We start from the raw sequence: 14,144 nt of genomic DNA on the forward strand, positions 1-14,144 counted from the left end.
AATGGGCTGAAAGGCCTCTTTTCGCACTAAGGATTCTATAAGCCTGCTATCAAATCAGCTAATCTTACCTCTACTACATTCATCAGGTCAGTGCAAACAACTTGACCAGTCAATATAATGCCCATTCTGCCTTTTGGTGGCTTACAATTTGGAAATTAACTAATTTAATTTAATTGTTACCCTAAACTTGACCACAATCTGGATTGGTTGTAGATTTATATAAGAATGGGTCAATTTGGCACAGCTGCAGACATAGCTAACAAATGCAAATGGCAAATGCTAGAACAAGTCCATAACCACAATATTCACATACACTTTGAACAGAGGAATTAACTGGACATTCATGAATTAGTATCTTCTAATTTGAGTGTTTGAAAGCAAGATTTCAATTGTGAGGCACCACAAGTCTCACCATAACACCCACATCTGATAGCACTGTCAGCCTGCTGTTAAGGTGACAGCTGAACTTACCCCAGGGATGTCTGGGGCACTTGGAAATACACTACAGCAGGGAAACTCCAACAGTGCAGAGATCTCAGTCAATTTGCCAAGCTCAAGATAGGTAGCAACAAATTGCAAAGAACTCCCCAGTGCTCAAGGCAGCAATTAGCACATATTGTCCAAAACTATTTTATTTACAAAAAAAAATGGCACAAAGTGACTGCACAGTCTATGCTCATGCACATTTCAATCACCTTGGATATACAACAGCCCTAACCTACCAATCTTTAATCAATACCATTCAGAAATACAAGAGGCACGGTCATTAATTGAAATACCTCCAGGAGGGCTGTGTGAGTGGACAAATATTGTCCAATTAACAGACATTTAAATAGGTTTAAAGCTCGAAGGTTTCTCAATATTAGCTGAGGAATGGGCAGCCAGCTATCCTGGTTTTCAAACATGCTATTTCCATTTTAGTGTTAACATCCACAAGGATGGTTAATTGCAATGTTAAGATCAGCATCACACAAGAGCATGGAAAAAGAGAGAAACAATCAGAGACTTACCCAATTTAGTCTAGACTTTAAACTATCTTTACACAAATTTATGGGAAACTGTAAAAATGTTAAATACTCAATGGGACTGCTTCTACATGAAGTAACTATATATACATTTGTGCCTCAGTATTGTAATTGACTACTTCCTACTTTTACATCAAAATCCTAGTCATCAGTGCACGTTTATAGTTTGAAATCTCAGGCTGGTCCTCAGTTTGCATTTAAAGGACTTTCTTGCAACAACAGCTTGGCACTAGTTATCTAAGCTGTCAGTCATGATGTAATGGTACAAGGGGAAAAAAGCTAAAACACAGGAATAAATAGCAAGAAAGAGGAATGACAAGAGTTTTATGCATTCTTCATGAGGTCTCAGACAGCCAGTTTGCTAGCAACAAGAGAAGGTTTTCTTTGAGGCAGGTCTTGTGGGGTGGGAATATGTTCCCCAGTCACTTGGTTCTTGTCCGCTCCACTGTTTGGTAGCTGCTTGTTCTTGATTTTAGCTTTAGCCATATTGTAATCTCCTGAATCAAAGTACTTTGGCTGCAACATAAAACAGAATTAGTTTGCACTGAAGCAATCATCCCATTTTCAAACCCTCAATCAAAATTACCATTAAAAGTTTAGCTCCTGACAGTCAATTTGGAAAGTCACACCAATAATTTCATTGTTGCATTGTAAAACACCCTTTTGCAACTGGTTTTACAAATTAAAACAATAATTTCTGCTGCTGATCCAAAAGGCACATGTGCACTTGACCTAACATTACAGATGGTGCATTATTATCAATCAAAACATGTGAGGGGGAGAGAGACCAAAAGTTTAGACTAATTGACACTTGGGAGAGAATTAACCACAACCTAATTGGGACAACACAATGGCACAGAGGTTAGCACTGCTGCCTCTCAGCATCAGGGAGCTGGGTTTGATTCCCAGCGTGGGTCACTGTCTGTGCGGAGTCTGCACATTCTCCCAGTGTCTGCTGGGTTTCCTCCCACACTCCAAAGACATGCTAGTTAGGTGCATTGGCCATGCTAAATTCCCTCACTGTACCCGAACAGGTGCTGGAGAGTGGTGACTAGGGGATTTTCACAGTAACTACACTGCAGTGTTAATGTAAGCCTACTTAAGACACTAATAAATATACTTAAAAACTAGGTAAATAGAAGGAAAGGTTTAAGGGAAAAGCAAATACTGAGGACAGCACAAAACAATCATGCCCAGATCAAAATGGCGGGAAACATTTTAAAATCGAAACAGATGGAAGGGTACAAATCAAATGCATGCAGTAAAAAAAAAGCACAGTAAGCTGACTGTCCATGGATGGAAGGAACTAAAACATAATTTTAAAAAATTAAAGCACTGATTATAGGACCCAAATATGAATGCCAAATATTAAAGTTCTTTTTAGGCTGCTGAGGGGAAAATTAGCGAAATAAGAGTCCAATTAAAAAGAAATACTATTGGATAGATCAGTACTAAGAGGACAGTCAGAAATCTGGTAACAAAGATGAAGGAGGCAATTTTTGATGTCAAATGAGGAAATTATAAAAGATTTCAGGTGGTGGATGTAGAGCAGTTAGTGTAGGACATGCAAAGTCAAAAAATTAATTTTTGAAATAAAAAAATATAATCCAAGGAAATAAGGGAAGAGTGACTAATTAGCAAAATTGAAAAGAAATATTTCAGAGAACTCAAGATTATGCACACACTTCCAGTGTCTGCATGAACTTCAAGTGCTCTGGCTTTCTCCCACAATCTAAAGATGTGTAGGTTAGATGGATTAGCCAAGGTAAATGCCACAAGGTTATGGAGATAGAATGGTGGGGTGGGCCTGCTTTTGAGAGTTAGTGCAGACTCAATGGGCTAAATGACTAGGGATTCAATGGTTCTGCGGCAGCAAGTCTAACACACAAATTCAGACAATGTGATGATAATTACAAGCCAGATTATCTTGCTTCTATTGGAAAAGGTGTAAAATAAGATTAAGTTACTAAATACATTGCTAAGTAGGTCATTCTGTAGCTGAGCATCCGATAAGAAAAATGAAAAATATGCGAGTGTGGATTCATCAGGTCACCAGAGATGACTTGGTTTTGGAGTGATCAGATAAGTAAAGGTTTCAATCTTTCCTTCCCAAATGGGAGAAGTGCGCGAGGTTGCAGAGATCAAGGGGAGTTAAGGTAAGGTGATGAGCAATGTACTATTTCCAAAGGGCAGAGAAAAATAATGAGAATGCACAAATTGAAGTTGACAAAATATATTTAGTAATTAAAATGGGGACCACAGCAAGAATCCATAAACATTTTTAGCAGAATTAGTCAACTGCTTAGAAACAGGAAGATCAACAGGTATTTTTCCCTGTTCAGACGTTTTCTAAACAGAATTTTCCCTATAGAGAAAATGTCAGAACCAGGCCATTACCTCACTGAGATGAACCATTTTAGCAGTCCCCGAAAAACAGATGCAAGTTAGAGTCAGAGTTTTAGAGGCTTACAACATGGAGACAGACCTTTCAGCCCAATTTGTCTATGCCACACAGTTTTTACCACTAAGCCAGTCCAAATTACCTGCATTTGGCCCACGTCCCTCTATACCTATCTTATCCATGTAACTGTCCAAGTCTTTTTGGAAGACAAAATTGTACCGCTTCTACCACTAGCTCTGGCAGCTCGTCCCAGACACTCACCACCTCTGAGTGAATCAATTGTATCTCTAGACCTTTTTGTTGCAATTACTGATTGTTTGAACACAACTTCCTTCCAGCAAATGAGGAAGCAATTTTGTTGAAAGGCACACAATGCCTGTGGACAGCAGGCCAAGCAAAATTCTGGTAGCTCAAGAATCTACAGCCTTCAGCCATTAATTCAGATATCTGCATTGACTAAAGGTGTGTAACAACAGTGAGACAGACTAGCATCAGTGGAACTCAATCCCAACTGCTGGATTTTGTACACGAGTGTCTCACTGCACATGTGCTTATATATATGGTGCTTGCAGCCCATAACATTAAAAGATCAGGAACAAACAACTACTACTACAACTACAAGACACATGCCGTCAAAGCCTTTTGCTTTGCACTTAACAAAACATATGCAAGAGTACGAATTTCAAATTAAATACACTTGCTAAAGGCTATAGATCCCGGTCCTCTTCAAGCACAAAGAACATGTGCCTACCTTGAGTCTTTTCTGACTTTAACAAGCATGGGGAACAGTTCCCTGATGCACTCTCCACAGCAATACCTCAACCAATAGTCCCTTTCTCATGCAGTATTAAATGAAATTAAATCAGCAATTAAAATCCTTTTAAAATTTGGTATTCTTGCCTCTGTCCTGATGAATGCAAGATGAAAAACTTCAATAGCACGTCTTTTTTCACATCACTAAAAGTTCAGTACCACCAAGCAACCATTACACATGCGCTCAGGCAGATCATCACAATGCTAAAACATTTACTGCATCTTTGCAATGTGCAGACATTATACACAAGATGAGAGTCACCAAATAATTTATAGGTTTTTATAAAAACTGTAGGGAGCAAAGAACTCCAGAATTTGGAACACAAAAAGAAACAAGTTGTGGTTAAACCACTATTAAAAGGTTGCAACAAGAATGCAACATCTTATCTACAAGGCTAATCAGAGTTCCTTCTGAAAAGGTATTGCAAATTCTGGAGAGATTTCTCTTTTAAAAGAGACAGACATGCTATCAAATTCTCAATCTTAGTTTAGCAGATTTGCTTTAGGTTTTGTTTGGTATTCATTCATGGAATGTAGGCATCATTGGCTGGACAAACACATTGCTCATCCCAAATTGTCCTCAAATCGATTGGCTCGCTGGCCATTTCAGAGTCAACCATGGTGTGGATCAGGAGTCACATTGAAGCCAGACCAGTTAAGATTGGCAGTTTTGCCCTTCCCTAAAGGAAGGTGAACTAGATGGGTTTTTAAAGATCAACAATATTTCAGGGTCATCGTTACACTTTCAATTGCAGATTTTTATTGAATTCAAAACCCAGGTCTCCAGAGCAATAGCCCGAATTTCTGGGTTTTGTCCAATGACAATACCACTACGCCACCAGCTTCCCATATCTGCTTACTACATTATCAATTAGATTTAATGAACTTAAACTTAAATAACCATATGACTTTAAAGACATTTGGATAAAATGGGTATACATACAGCAGTATAACATATAATATACAACTAATCATATATTTAACATACAAGAACATACAACTTAGATCATAATCTAAGAACACCTACAGGGTTCACAGATGTAAAATTATTTCTTATAAATACTTACATCCTTCTGTAGGCGTTTCCTCAAAAACTCTGACCCACCAGGCTTCTGCCCCAACTTCGGATACTTCAACTTCAGTTTTGCTTCTTCAGCCTTTTCAGGACTGATCACTGTGTCATCCATTTCCTGAAAAGCAAACAGAAATTAAAAAACTTCAGTGAACAATATCTAGCTCAAACACCATTGGATCATAACTCTTATGGTAACTTCTCAAAAATCACCATCTGCATCACAAAATTTAGTTATGTCTCATCACCACCTACATGGTGCACACCATCAGCCATTAAAATATATTTGGACAGTGGAGAATGACCCCTGTCGAATAAGAACACAAGAAATAGGAGCAGGAGTAGGCCATCTAGCCCTTCGAGCCTGCCCCGCCATTTAATAAGATCATGGCTGACCTGAAGTGGATCAGTTCCACTTTCCTGCTTTCTCCCCATAACCCTTAATTCCCTTGTCTGTCAAAAACCTATGTACCCATGACTTAAATGTATTTAGCAAGGTAGCCTCCACCACTTCAACGGGCAGACAATTCCAGAGATTCACCACCCTTTGAGTGACGATGTTCCTCCTCAACTCCGATCTAAACTGCCCCCCTCCCCCCTTATCTTGAGGCTGTGCCCTCCAGTCCTGCTATCCTTTCTAAGCGGGAAGAATCTCTCAACCTCTACCCTATCCATCCCTTTCATTATCTTACATGTCTCTATAAGATCCCCCCTCATCCTTCTAAACTCCAGCAAGTACAGACCCAGTCTGTTCAGTCTCTCTTCTTAGTCCAACCCCCTCATCTCCGGTATCAGCCTAGTGAACTTCCTCTGCACTCCAAGGCCAAAATATCCTTGCGCAAGTGCGGCGACCAAAACTGCACACAATACTCCAGTTGCTGCCTCACCAGTGCCCTGTACAGTTGCAGCAAGACCTCCCTGCTTTTATATTCTATCCCCCTCACTATAAATGCCAGCATCCCATTTGCCTTCTTGATCACCTTCTGCACCTGCAGACTAGGTTTTTGCGACTCATGCACAAGATCCCCCAGGTCCCTTTGCACCGTAGCATGCTACAGCTTTTCGCCCTTTAAATAGTAATCCCTCCTATTATTTCTGCCAAAGTGGATAATCTCACACTTGCTAACATTATACTCCATCTGCCAGGTGAATGAATGAATTCCAGTTGTCAAAATAATCTGATTGAGAAAACAGAAAAATAACCACAATTCAGATGATGATGTTCGGCCCTCCAACCCAAACTAAATGAATCAAAAGACCTGATGAAACAAGCTCTGGACTTAGTTTTGCTTCAGAGTGAGAAAGCAAGTACATATATAAAACATTCCAGCTTTCCTCCTTGTCCCAGACTGACACTGTGTACCATCTGATTCTACAGCCATTACCAAGACATCAGGTCTATTGAGAAGGATCGCTATACAACTTCAATTTCTATTTCTTTATGAAACCAACCAATAAAGAGACCTGTTAACTAAGTCAACCAGGCAGCTGGGATAGGAATCAGATTAGTGCCAACATGAGGTTTAAGCCCCAAGGTAAATAAACCAGAGGCCTGTCTCCTCTTTGCATTGCCCCATAGTTTAAAAAAGTCATAGGAACATTACAGTGCATGAGACCATTCAGCTCATCTTGTCTGCACTGGCTCTCCCCACAATCCTGCGCAGTTTTCAGATAACAGCCAACCTCCCTTACACAAGCTTCACTTGAACCTGAACATGCTTTTTGTTGCCAATTACTTTAAATCTCATGGCACAAAGTCACAGTTTTGTGACCCTGGAATTGGAGATTCTATCAAGAAAAGAGGACCTCAAGAAACTGGTCTCATCATCCTGCACCTTGGTTGGATAAAGACAGTGAAGCTTCCTTACTCTGGTCAGTGCTGCATGTTGCCTACAAAACTGAGTCAGTTTGCAGATGGATGGGAACAAGGCAGTCTTGTTAAGAATGCCCACATCTACAGTGGTAGTTGTACTGCAGCACTAGTTTGAGTTTGAAGTTTCACTTTAAAACCCAGAGGTGGCAGTACATTCAGCAACAACTAAGGCGAGCAATTAATTCCACTGCTACCAAACTGATTTTAGGACTTTCACAGAAGTTTGGAAAAACATGTTATGTTCCACAGCTCAAAAATTATAGTTTAATTCGTATAGCCAAATTATGATGGAATAGAATCACAAGTTGAAACAAATTGAAAATTTAAATAGGTGCCTAGCTTGAAATGCCATTGAAACAGATTATATTTTGCAAAGCAAGTGGCCCAACTATCAAATTTGAATTAATATGGTGCAATGTAATCTGTCTATAAAGAGGGAATAAATTAAGGGTTTAAAGGCACTTAGTCAGACTGGTCGAAGGTAAGAAGCTGTTTTCTATAGGGCTGAACCCACCGTACCAATTTTATAAATATACTTCTGCTTTGAAGGCAAATCAATATTAAATATCACAGACATCAAATCTGGGGAGGGTGTAACTAAAACTGAGAAGGATTGCAACAAAGTGCAAGACAAAAACTGGTAAACGGCTCTATAAATGACAAATTAATAGTGAGGTGACATTTTGGTTGGGGAATAAAGAGGCCATCTTAGCCTGAAAAATAATAGTTTAGTTATTTTTGGAGACAATTAATTGGCACTTGGAAAATATGGGTTAAGTGGAAGTCAACACACGTTAAAAGGCAAATTGTGTTTGACTGACTTGGAGATCTCTGATGAAGTAATACAGAGGGACTGATAAATGTATGTGGTTTACGTATATGGAGTTCAAAAGATAATTTAATGAGGTTTGGCAGTGTAGTGGTTATGTTAGTAACTAGTAATTTAGTGGTCTGAACTAATGAGTTTAAATTCCACTCTGGTAACTGGCAAATTCAAATTCCATCTATTAAAAATCTGGAATAAAAAGCGAGCAGCAGTCATCATAACCATGAAATTACTGGATCGTCATAAAAACCCCTGGTTCACTGATGTCCGAGGGTTGAAAATTGCCATCCTTGCCCAGTCTAGCCCATGAGACTCCAGATCCACAAAAACTACACAGCACAAGTGCTTAGCACCAGCTTCAAGGGCAATAAATACTGCCTTTACCAGCAAGCCTACCTCCCATGAAAGAAAGAGAGACTTGTGAGCAATATGTAAACTCAAGAGAATAAAGAGGCAGCAGCTGCATAATTGTGAAATTGACGAAGGGACAGAAAGCAAGGAACAATAGTTTTCCTGGAAGAAGTGTGCAGCAGCGTCCCCTAGGAGCCAGTGTTGGTATCAAGTTTGTAGACAACAAAATGGTAGTCAACTGTGACGAAGATATGACTTCAAAAAGACAAGGCGTGGAACGCGCATCATCTCCGCGGCACGTTTGGTGGGAAAGGGCACATCTCATCAGGCAGGAATGAGCCCTGTCAATCCCACTGGTGTCCTAATGGGAGTCCAGTGGCTGGAAGGCTTGTAAACAGTCTTTCCACCCTGCTGCTAATTAAGACCCTCAATTCTGCCATTAATGCCCACTGAAGGGCCTTGTCCTGCTACACACAGGAGGCCTGGATTCTGAGTTGCTGCGTTTGAAGAGATAGAACTAAGCAGACACTAAGCAAGTCAACTGGCAGGAAAGCTCCCCACAAGCAACTGGCTACCAAAGCTGCCCGCAAAAGCACTCCAGCCACAGGCGGAGTGAAGAAGCCTCACCGCCCCTGGCCCAGCACCGTGGCTCTGCGGGAGATCCGCCACGACTAGAAATCCACCGAGCTACTGATCCGCAAGCTGCCCTTCCAGCACCTGGAGCGAGAGATTGCTCAGGACTTGAAGACCGACCTGCGTTTCCAGAGCTCGGCCGTCATGACCCTGCAGGAAGCCAGCGAGGCTTACCTGGTGGGGCTGCTTGAGGACACCAATCTGTGCACCATCCACGCCAAGCGAATCACCATCATGCCCAAAGACATCGAGCTGATCCGCCGCATCCGCGGAGAGCACGCCTAAACGGACCCAGACCCACAATTGGCCTTTCAAATCCAAAAACACAGGAGGCCTGAAAAGCAAGCCATCGATAATGCTCGCAGGTTCCCTAGAGGGATCCCTCATTCAAAGGCAATCAATGTCTGATCTAGGGACCATCCATCAGGGTGGCAGGACCACAGAGCCAATCCCCACGCTTGCTGTCAAATCCTCCTTGCAATCCATCCCCCCTCTCCCCTGCCATCACTCACCTGTGCCTCAGTCAGAGGGTTACTGCACTGAAACAGGTCCTGCGGCCCAACTTGTCCACGCCGCTCTTTTTTTAAATCCCTAAACTAGTCCCAATTACCCACAGTTGGCCCATATCCTCTATACCCATCTTACCCGTGTAATTGTCTACCTTTTAGAAAGACAAAAACAACTGTACCCACTCCAGTGAATGGATCTATGAAGGCTGGCCACTGCCAAGTTAAGTGCCTTACTGGTACTTCATTCAGCAGGCCACGCAGGGCTCTTCAGACAAGACCCCCTTGACTGCCATCATTAAGTACTGCCAAGCAGACAAGTGAACCAGGCAGATGAAATTTAACAAGTGCAAAGCAATTCATTTTGGTGGGAAGGATGAGGAGACAATATAAATGAAATGGTACATTTTTAAAAAGAAACAGACCTGGTAAAAAGTCTTTTTAAGAAGCCTGTTAAAAAGACTAGCTGAAATATGGCATTTAATTTTGCGCATCCTGCTTTAGGAAGGATGTCAAAACAGTGAAGAAGATTTAATAGAATTGTACCAGGAATGAAAGACTGGTTATGCAGATTAGAGAAACTGGTTTATAACAGGAAAAGTGGTGAGATTTGATAGACATACTCATCATGGAGCCTTTGAGAGTAAAAGTTAGTGTTTCCAGAAACAGGAGGGTCAGAGAACACATTTGTCAAAGGAATCTGAGGTAATACAAGGCCAAATTAATAAATTCTCAATGTTAGCAACACCAGTAAGGCAGTATTTATTGCTCATCCCTAGTTGTCTACAAGACGGTGGAGGTGATTCTGGTCCAACCGCAGAACGTCATGAGGTGGGGAGCTCCAGGATTTTGACACAACAATAAAGGGACTGCAAATCTGGTCCAAGTGAGGGGAGTTTGTGACAGAGGCAACAGTGGTTACACAAACATGCTTCTTTGGCATTCTAGGGAGTGGAGGTCACAGGTTTGAGATGCTGCTCAAGAAACATTTCCTGCACTGCTTCTTGGGACCAACAGTACCAGATGGACTTTCAGCAATTGGAGCAGACTCACCTCCACCATCTTGATGACGACCCAGGATGAGCAACAAATATTGGCCTTACTGGTGTTGCTCACATTGAGAATTTATTAATTTAACCTCATATTGCTCCAGATTATTTTTTACAAATTCCTTAAATCTGTGCCCTCTGGCATCAACCCAGTAATATAGAAATCTGCCCAGATATGTCCTGTCCATAAAAAGGCAGGACAGAACCAACCTGGCCAGTTACCAGTCCATTCTTGATCATCAGCAAAGTGTTGGAAGGGGTCACTAACAGCATGATCAGATGGCACTTAATCAGAAAAAACCTGCTCACTGGCACGGTTTGGATTCTGCCATGCCATTCAGCTTCTGATTTCATTATAGCCCTAGTTCAAACATGGGCAAAAGAAATTAATCCCAGGATTGAGTTGTGTGGCTGCATTTAAACAAGCAGGGCATCAAGAAGCCTGAGCAAAACTGATGTCAATGAGAACTGGAGGAAAACTCTTCACTGGTTGGAGTCATACTTCGCACAAAGGAAGATGGTTGTAGTTGTTGGAAGGTGAATCATCTCAGGAATTGATCAGAATCCTAAGCCTAACCATCTTCAGCTGCTTCATGAATAACCAAGCCTCCTGTCAGAAGTGTTTAGAACGATTAATGACTCCTCAGATGCTAAAGCTGTCCGTGCTCATATGTACCAAGACACGGACAACATTCAGGGCTGGGCTGATGAGGAGCAAGTAACATTCATGCCGCAGAAGTGCCTGGCAATGACCATCTCCAACAAGAAAGCATCTAACCTTGCCATTCAATGGCATTACCATCACAGAATTCCCACTACCAACTTCCTGACGGTTACCAGTGACCAGAAACTAAACTAGTCATATAAATACCATATAGTCATATAAAAAGCAACTTGCCTGAATTTGGCACACCAACCACCACCTCTAATATCCATTCCCTACACCAGTGTATACTATCTACCAGGTGCAATGCACCAAGACTCCTTCGACGACACCTTCCAAACCTACAACTTCTACCACCTAAAGGACAAGGAGAGTAAACGTATGGGAACACCATTACCTGCAAGTTGCCGCCCCCCGCCCCCTCAAGCCACACACCACCCTCATTTGGCACTACAACAGCATTTCTTCACTGTCAACGGGTCAAAGTCCTGGAATTCCCTTCCCAACTGCACTGTTTCCTATAACGCACGGACTGCAGTGGTATGAGGTGACAGCTCACCACCACAAGAGTACCTCAAAATGCACTGAATTGCACTTTGTAAATGGTAGAAAAACTTTGGAGTCAGGGTGAAGTACACACCATAGAATTCCAGTTATTAAAAAAGCAACCCACTCACCCTCAGGATATCTATAGTGGGGAGTCTAGCAATGGCAATGCCACTGAACAGCAAGAGTATTAGTTATGCTCTCAAGATGGAGGTGGCCACTGTCTGGCATTTGTACAGCATAAATATTACTTGCCACTTATCAGCGCAAGCCTAGATGCGCATGTCTTGCGCAACTGACTGCTTCATTCTGAGGAATTGCCGAACACTGCAATTATCAGCCAACAACCTCATCTCTGACCTTGAGGGAGGGAATATCATTGATTGAAACAGCTGAAAATTACACCCAGGACTCTGTCCTGAAATGTCATGCAGTAAAATTCTGGAGCCATGATTGGCCTATAACCATCTATCTCCCTTTGTGCCTGGTATGACACCAGCCCCTGGCAGCATGCCCTCTTATGACCTGGTATGATACCAGTCACTGGGGCATGTGCCTTATAATCAGTTTTCCTAGAGCTTCCTGGTATCATACTGAGTCATCTCACCACTTCTTCACATTCAGCCCATGGATGTATTATAATCTGAAGCTGAGCGGCTCTGTCAGAAACAAAACAAAAAGCATTGATGAGCAGGTTATTGGGGAACCCATTAGATAGCACTGCTTGACAAGACCTTTGAACATTTCACTAATAATTGGGAGAGATTATTGGGACCAACGGGGCAGCAACAAGTTGAATTTGACCTGCTCTTTACAAGTGGACCAAAAATACATAATCTTTAATTACCAGACAGTGGTAAAAGAGAGAACCCAATAAAAAAAACCCACAAGTAAAAAAGTTTTTCTCTTGCAGCAAAAAAGGCACCTTATAACAGAACACAGATGTTTGGGCACATTGTACAGTATCAACGCACCAGCAAAAATCAGCTCAACTGATAGAGTGAATTTAAATTAAAAAACAAACCAACACATATGCAAGCCTGCACGTTGATGCTTCATTTCATTCCCCGTTCTCCCATCCACCCTCATTCACCTTCCAGCTGGTGACTGGATCAATTGCGCTGCAGAGAGCTGGATGGATGAGGTAGCACAGGAGCAAAATTAGATTGTCACTGGTTAACTAGTGGCAGCACAGAAGCACAGAGTATTCTCTCCTTGGGCATGGGAGATGCACTTACCTGAATATTGACTCTGGGTTCAGCATTGGTCCTATCCCTTCCCACCCCGCCCCCCCATTCCCTCCACACTGCCCCTCATCCCCCCATTCCCTCCACACTGCCCCTCATCCCCGCCCCCCCTCCTGCCCCCACCCCCATCCCTGCCCCCACACCCCCCGTCCCCGTCCCACATCCCCCCGTTCCCCGTCGCCCCTCCCCTGCCCCATATCCCCCCATTCCCTCATCCCCTATCCCATTCCTACCCTCATTTCTCATCCCCCCCATAGGGAAATATCCCCCCCTCCCTCATTCCCCCATATGATGCCCCCCTCCCTCATTTCTCATTCCCCCATATGATGCTCCCCTCCCTCATTTCTCATTCCCTCATATGATGTCCCCCTCCCTCATTTCTCATTCCCTCAGATGCCCCCCTCCCTCATTCCCCAATATGCTGCCCCCCTCCCTCATTCCCCCCTATCCCCCTCATTTCTCATTCCCCCTCCCCCTCTCCAGAGGAGCTGTAGTGGGCAGTTGGTGCAGTGCTGTCTCTTACTGCAGCAGCATGGGAGCAGGCGGCGGCACTGCAGCCTCTCCCTCCGTCTCAGCTCAGTCAGGTCCCTCCAAGTCCAGCGTCTGGACTCTGACAAGGCGACGGCAGCCCCTCACGCTGGGGCCTGAAGGCGCCGGGACCACTGCTTCTGCCTGTTGCAGCCCCGCGCTCTCCACCCTACCTGCCGCTCTTCAGCCGAAGATTCCTGGGGCCGCCTTACCGCCTCGTTTCTGGATGACATCGCCGCCAGCTCAGTCACACGATGTGAACGAGACCGTATCCCTCCGCGCCTATCCTCCCGCGCACGCGCACGACGTCACCCAGCCCCTGGCCCACCCACATTTATAACGTCACCCTGTTCTAGAAAATACCCTGCTTTTGTTTAAACCGGCATTTTGCTTCCTGAACCCCCGTTAAAATATATCTTCTTTCAGATACATTCCTCTTGAAATGGTTCTTGTTTATTCTTTATTTCAGATTAATATTTCATTTATTTGGGCAACGGCCTCTTGGTGACGTCATACACATTGCATTATGGGAGTTGTAGTTTTCCCCCTTCCCATTCAATTATTGATTTGATTTATTATTGTCACATGTATTGGAAACAGTGAAAAGTAT

At 42.9% G+C, this 14,144-nt stretch overlaps 1 protein-coding gene across 2 annotated transcripts; it reads right to left on the reverse strand.

Annotated features, from left to right (window-relative positions):
- Positions 1-614: 614 nt before the first annotated feature.
- On the reverse strand, positions 615-13,812 carry LOC145359463 (cAMP-regulated phosphoprotein 19-like). Of its 2 annotated transcripts, none has more exons than XM_080214020.1 (3): positions 13,708-13,812; positions 5,307-5,429; positions 615-1,541 (listed from the first exon to the last, which is right to left on the reverse strand). In XM_080214020.1, the coding sequence occupies exons 1-3, from the start codon at positions 13,765-13,767 to the stop codon at positions 1,371-1,373; spliced, it is 354 nt and encodes a 117-aa protein (XP_080070146.1). In that variant the 5' UTR covers positions 13,768-13,812; the 3' UTR covers positions 615-1,370. The 2 variants fall into 2 exon arrangements, with proteins under 2 accessions (XP_080070146.1, XP_080070147.1); XM_080214021.1 differs by lacking the exon at positions 13,708-13,812 and adding an exon at positions 13,530-13,695.
- Between the last annotated feature and the right edge of the window lie 332 nt (positions 13,813-14,144).

Source organism: Carcharhinus amblyrhynchos, chromosome 28, assembly GCF_965287045.1.
Source record: "Carcharhinus amblyrhynchos chromosome 28, sCarAmb.v2.hapA, whole genome shotgun sequence".
NCBI classification, from domain to species: domain Eukaryota; kingdom Metazoa; phylum Chordata; class Chondrichthyes; order Carcharhiniformes; family Carcharhinidae; genus Carcharhinus; species Carcharhinus amblyrhynchos.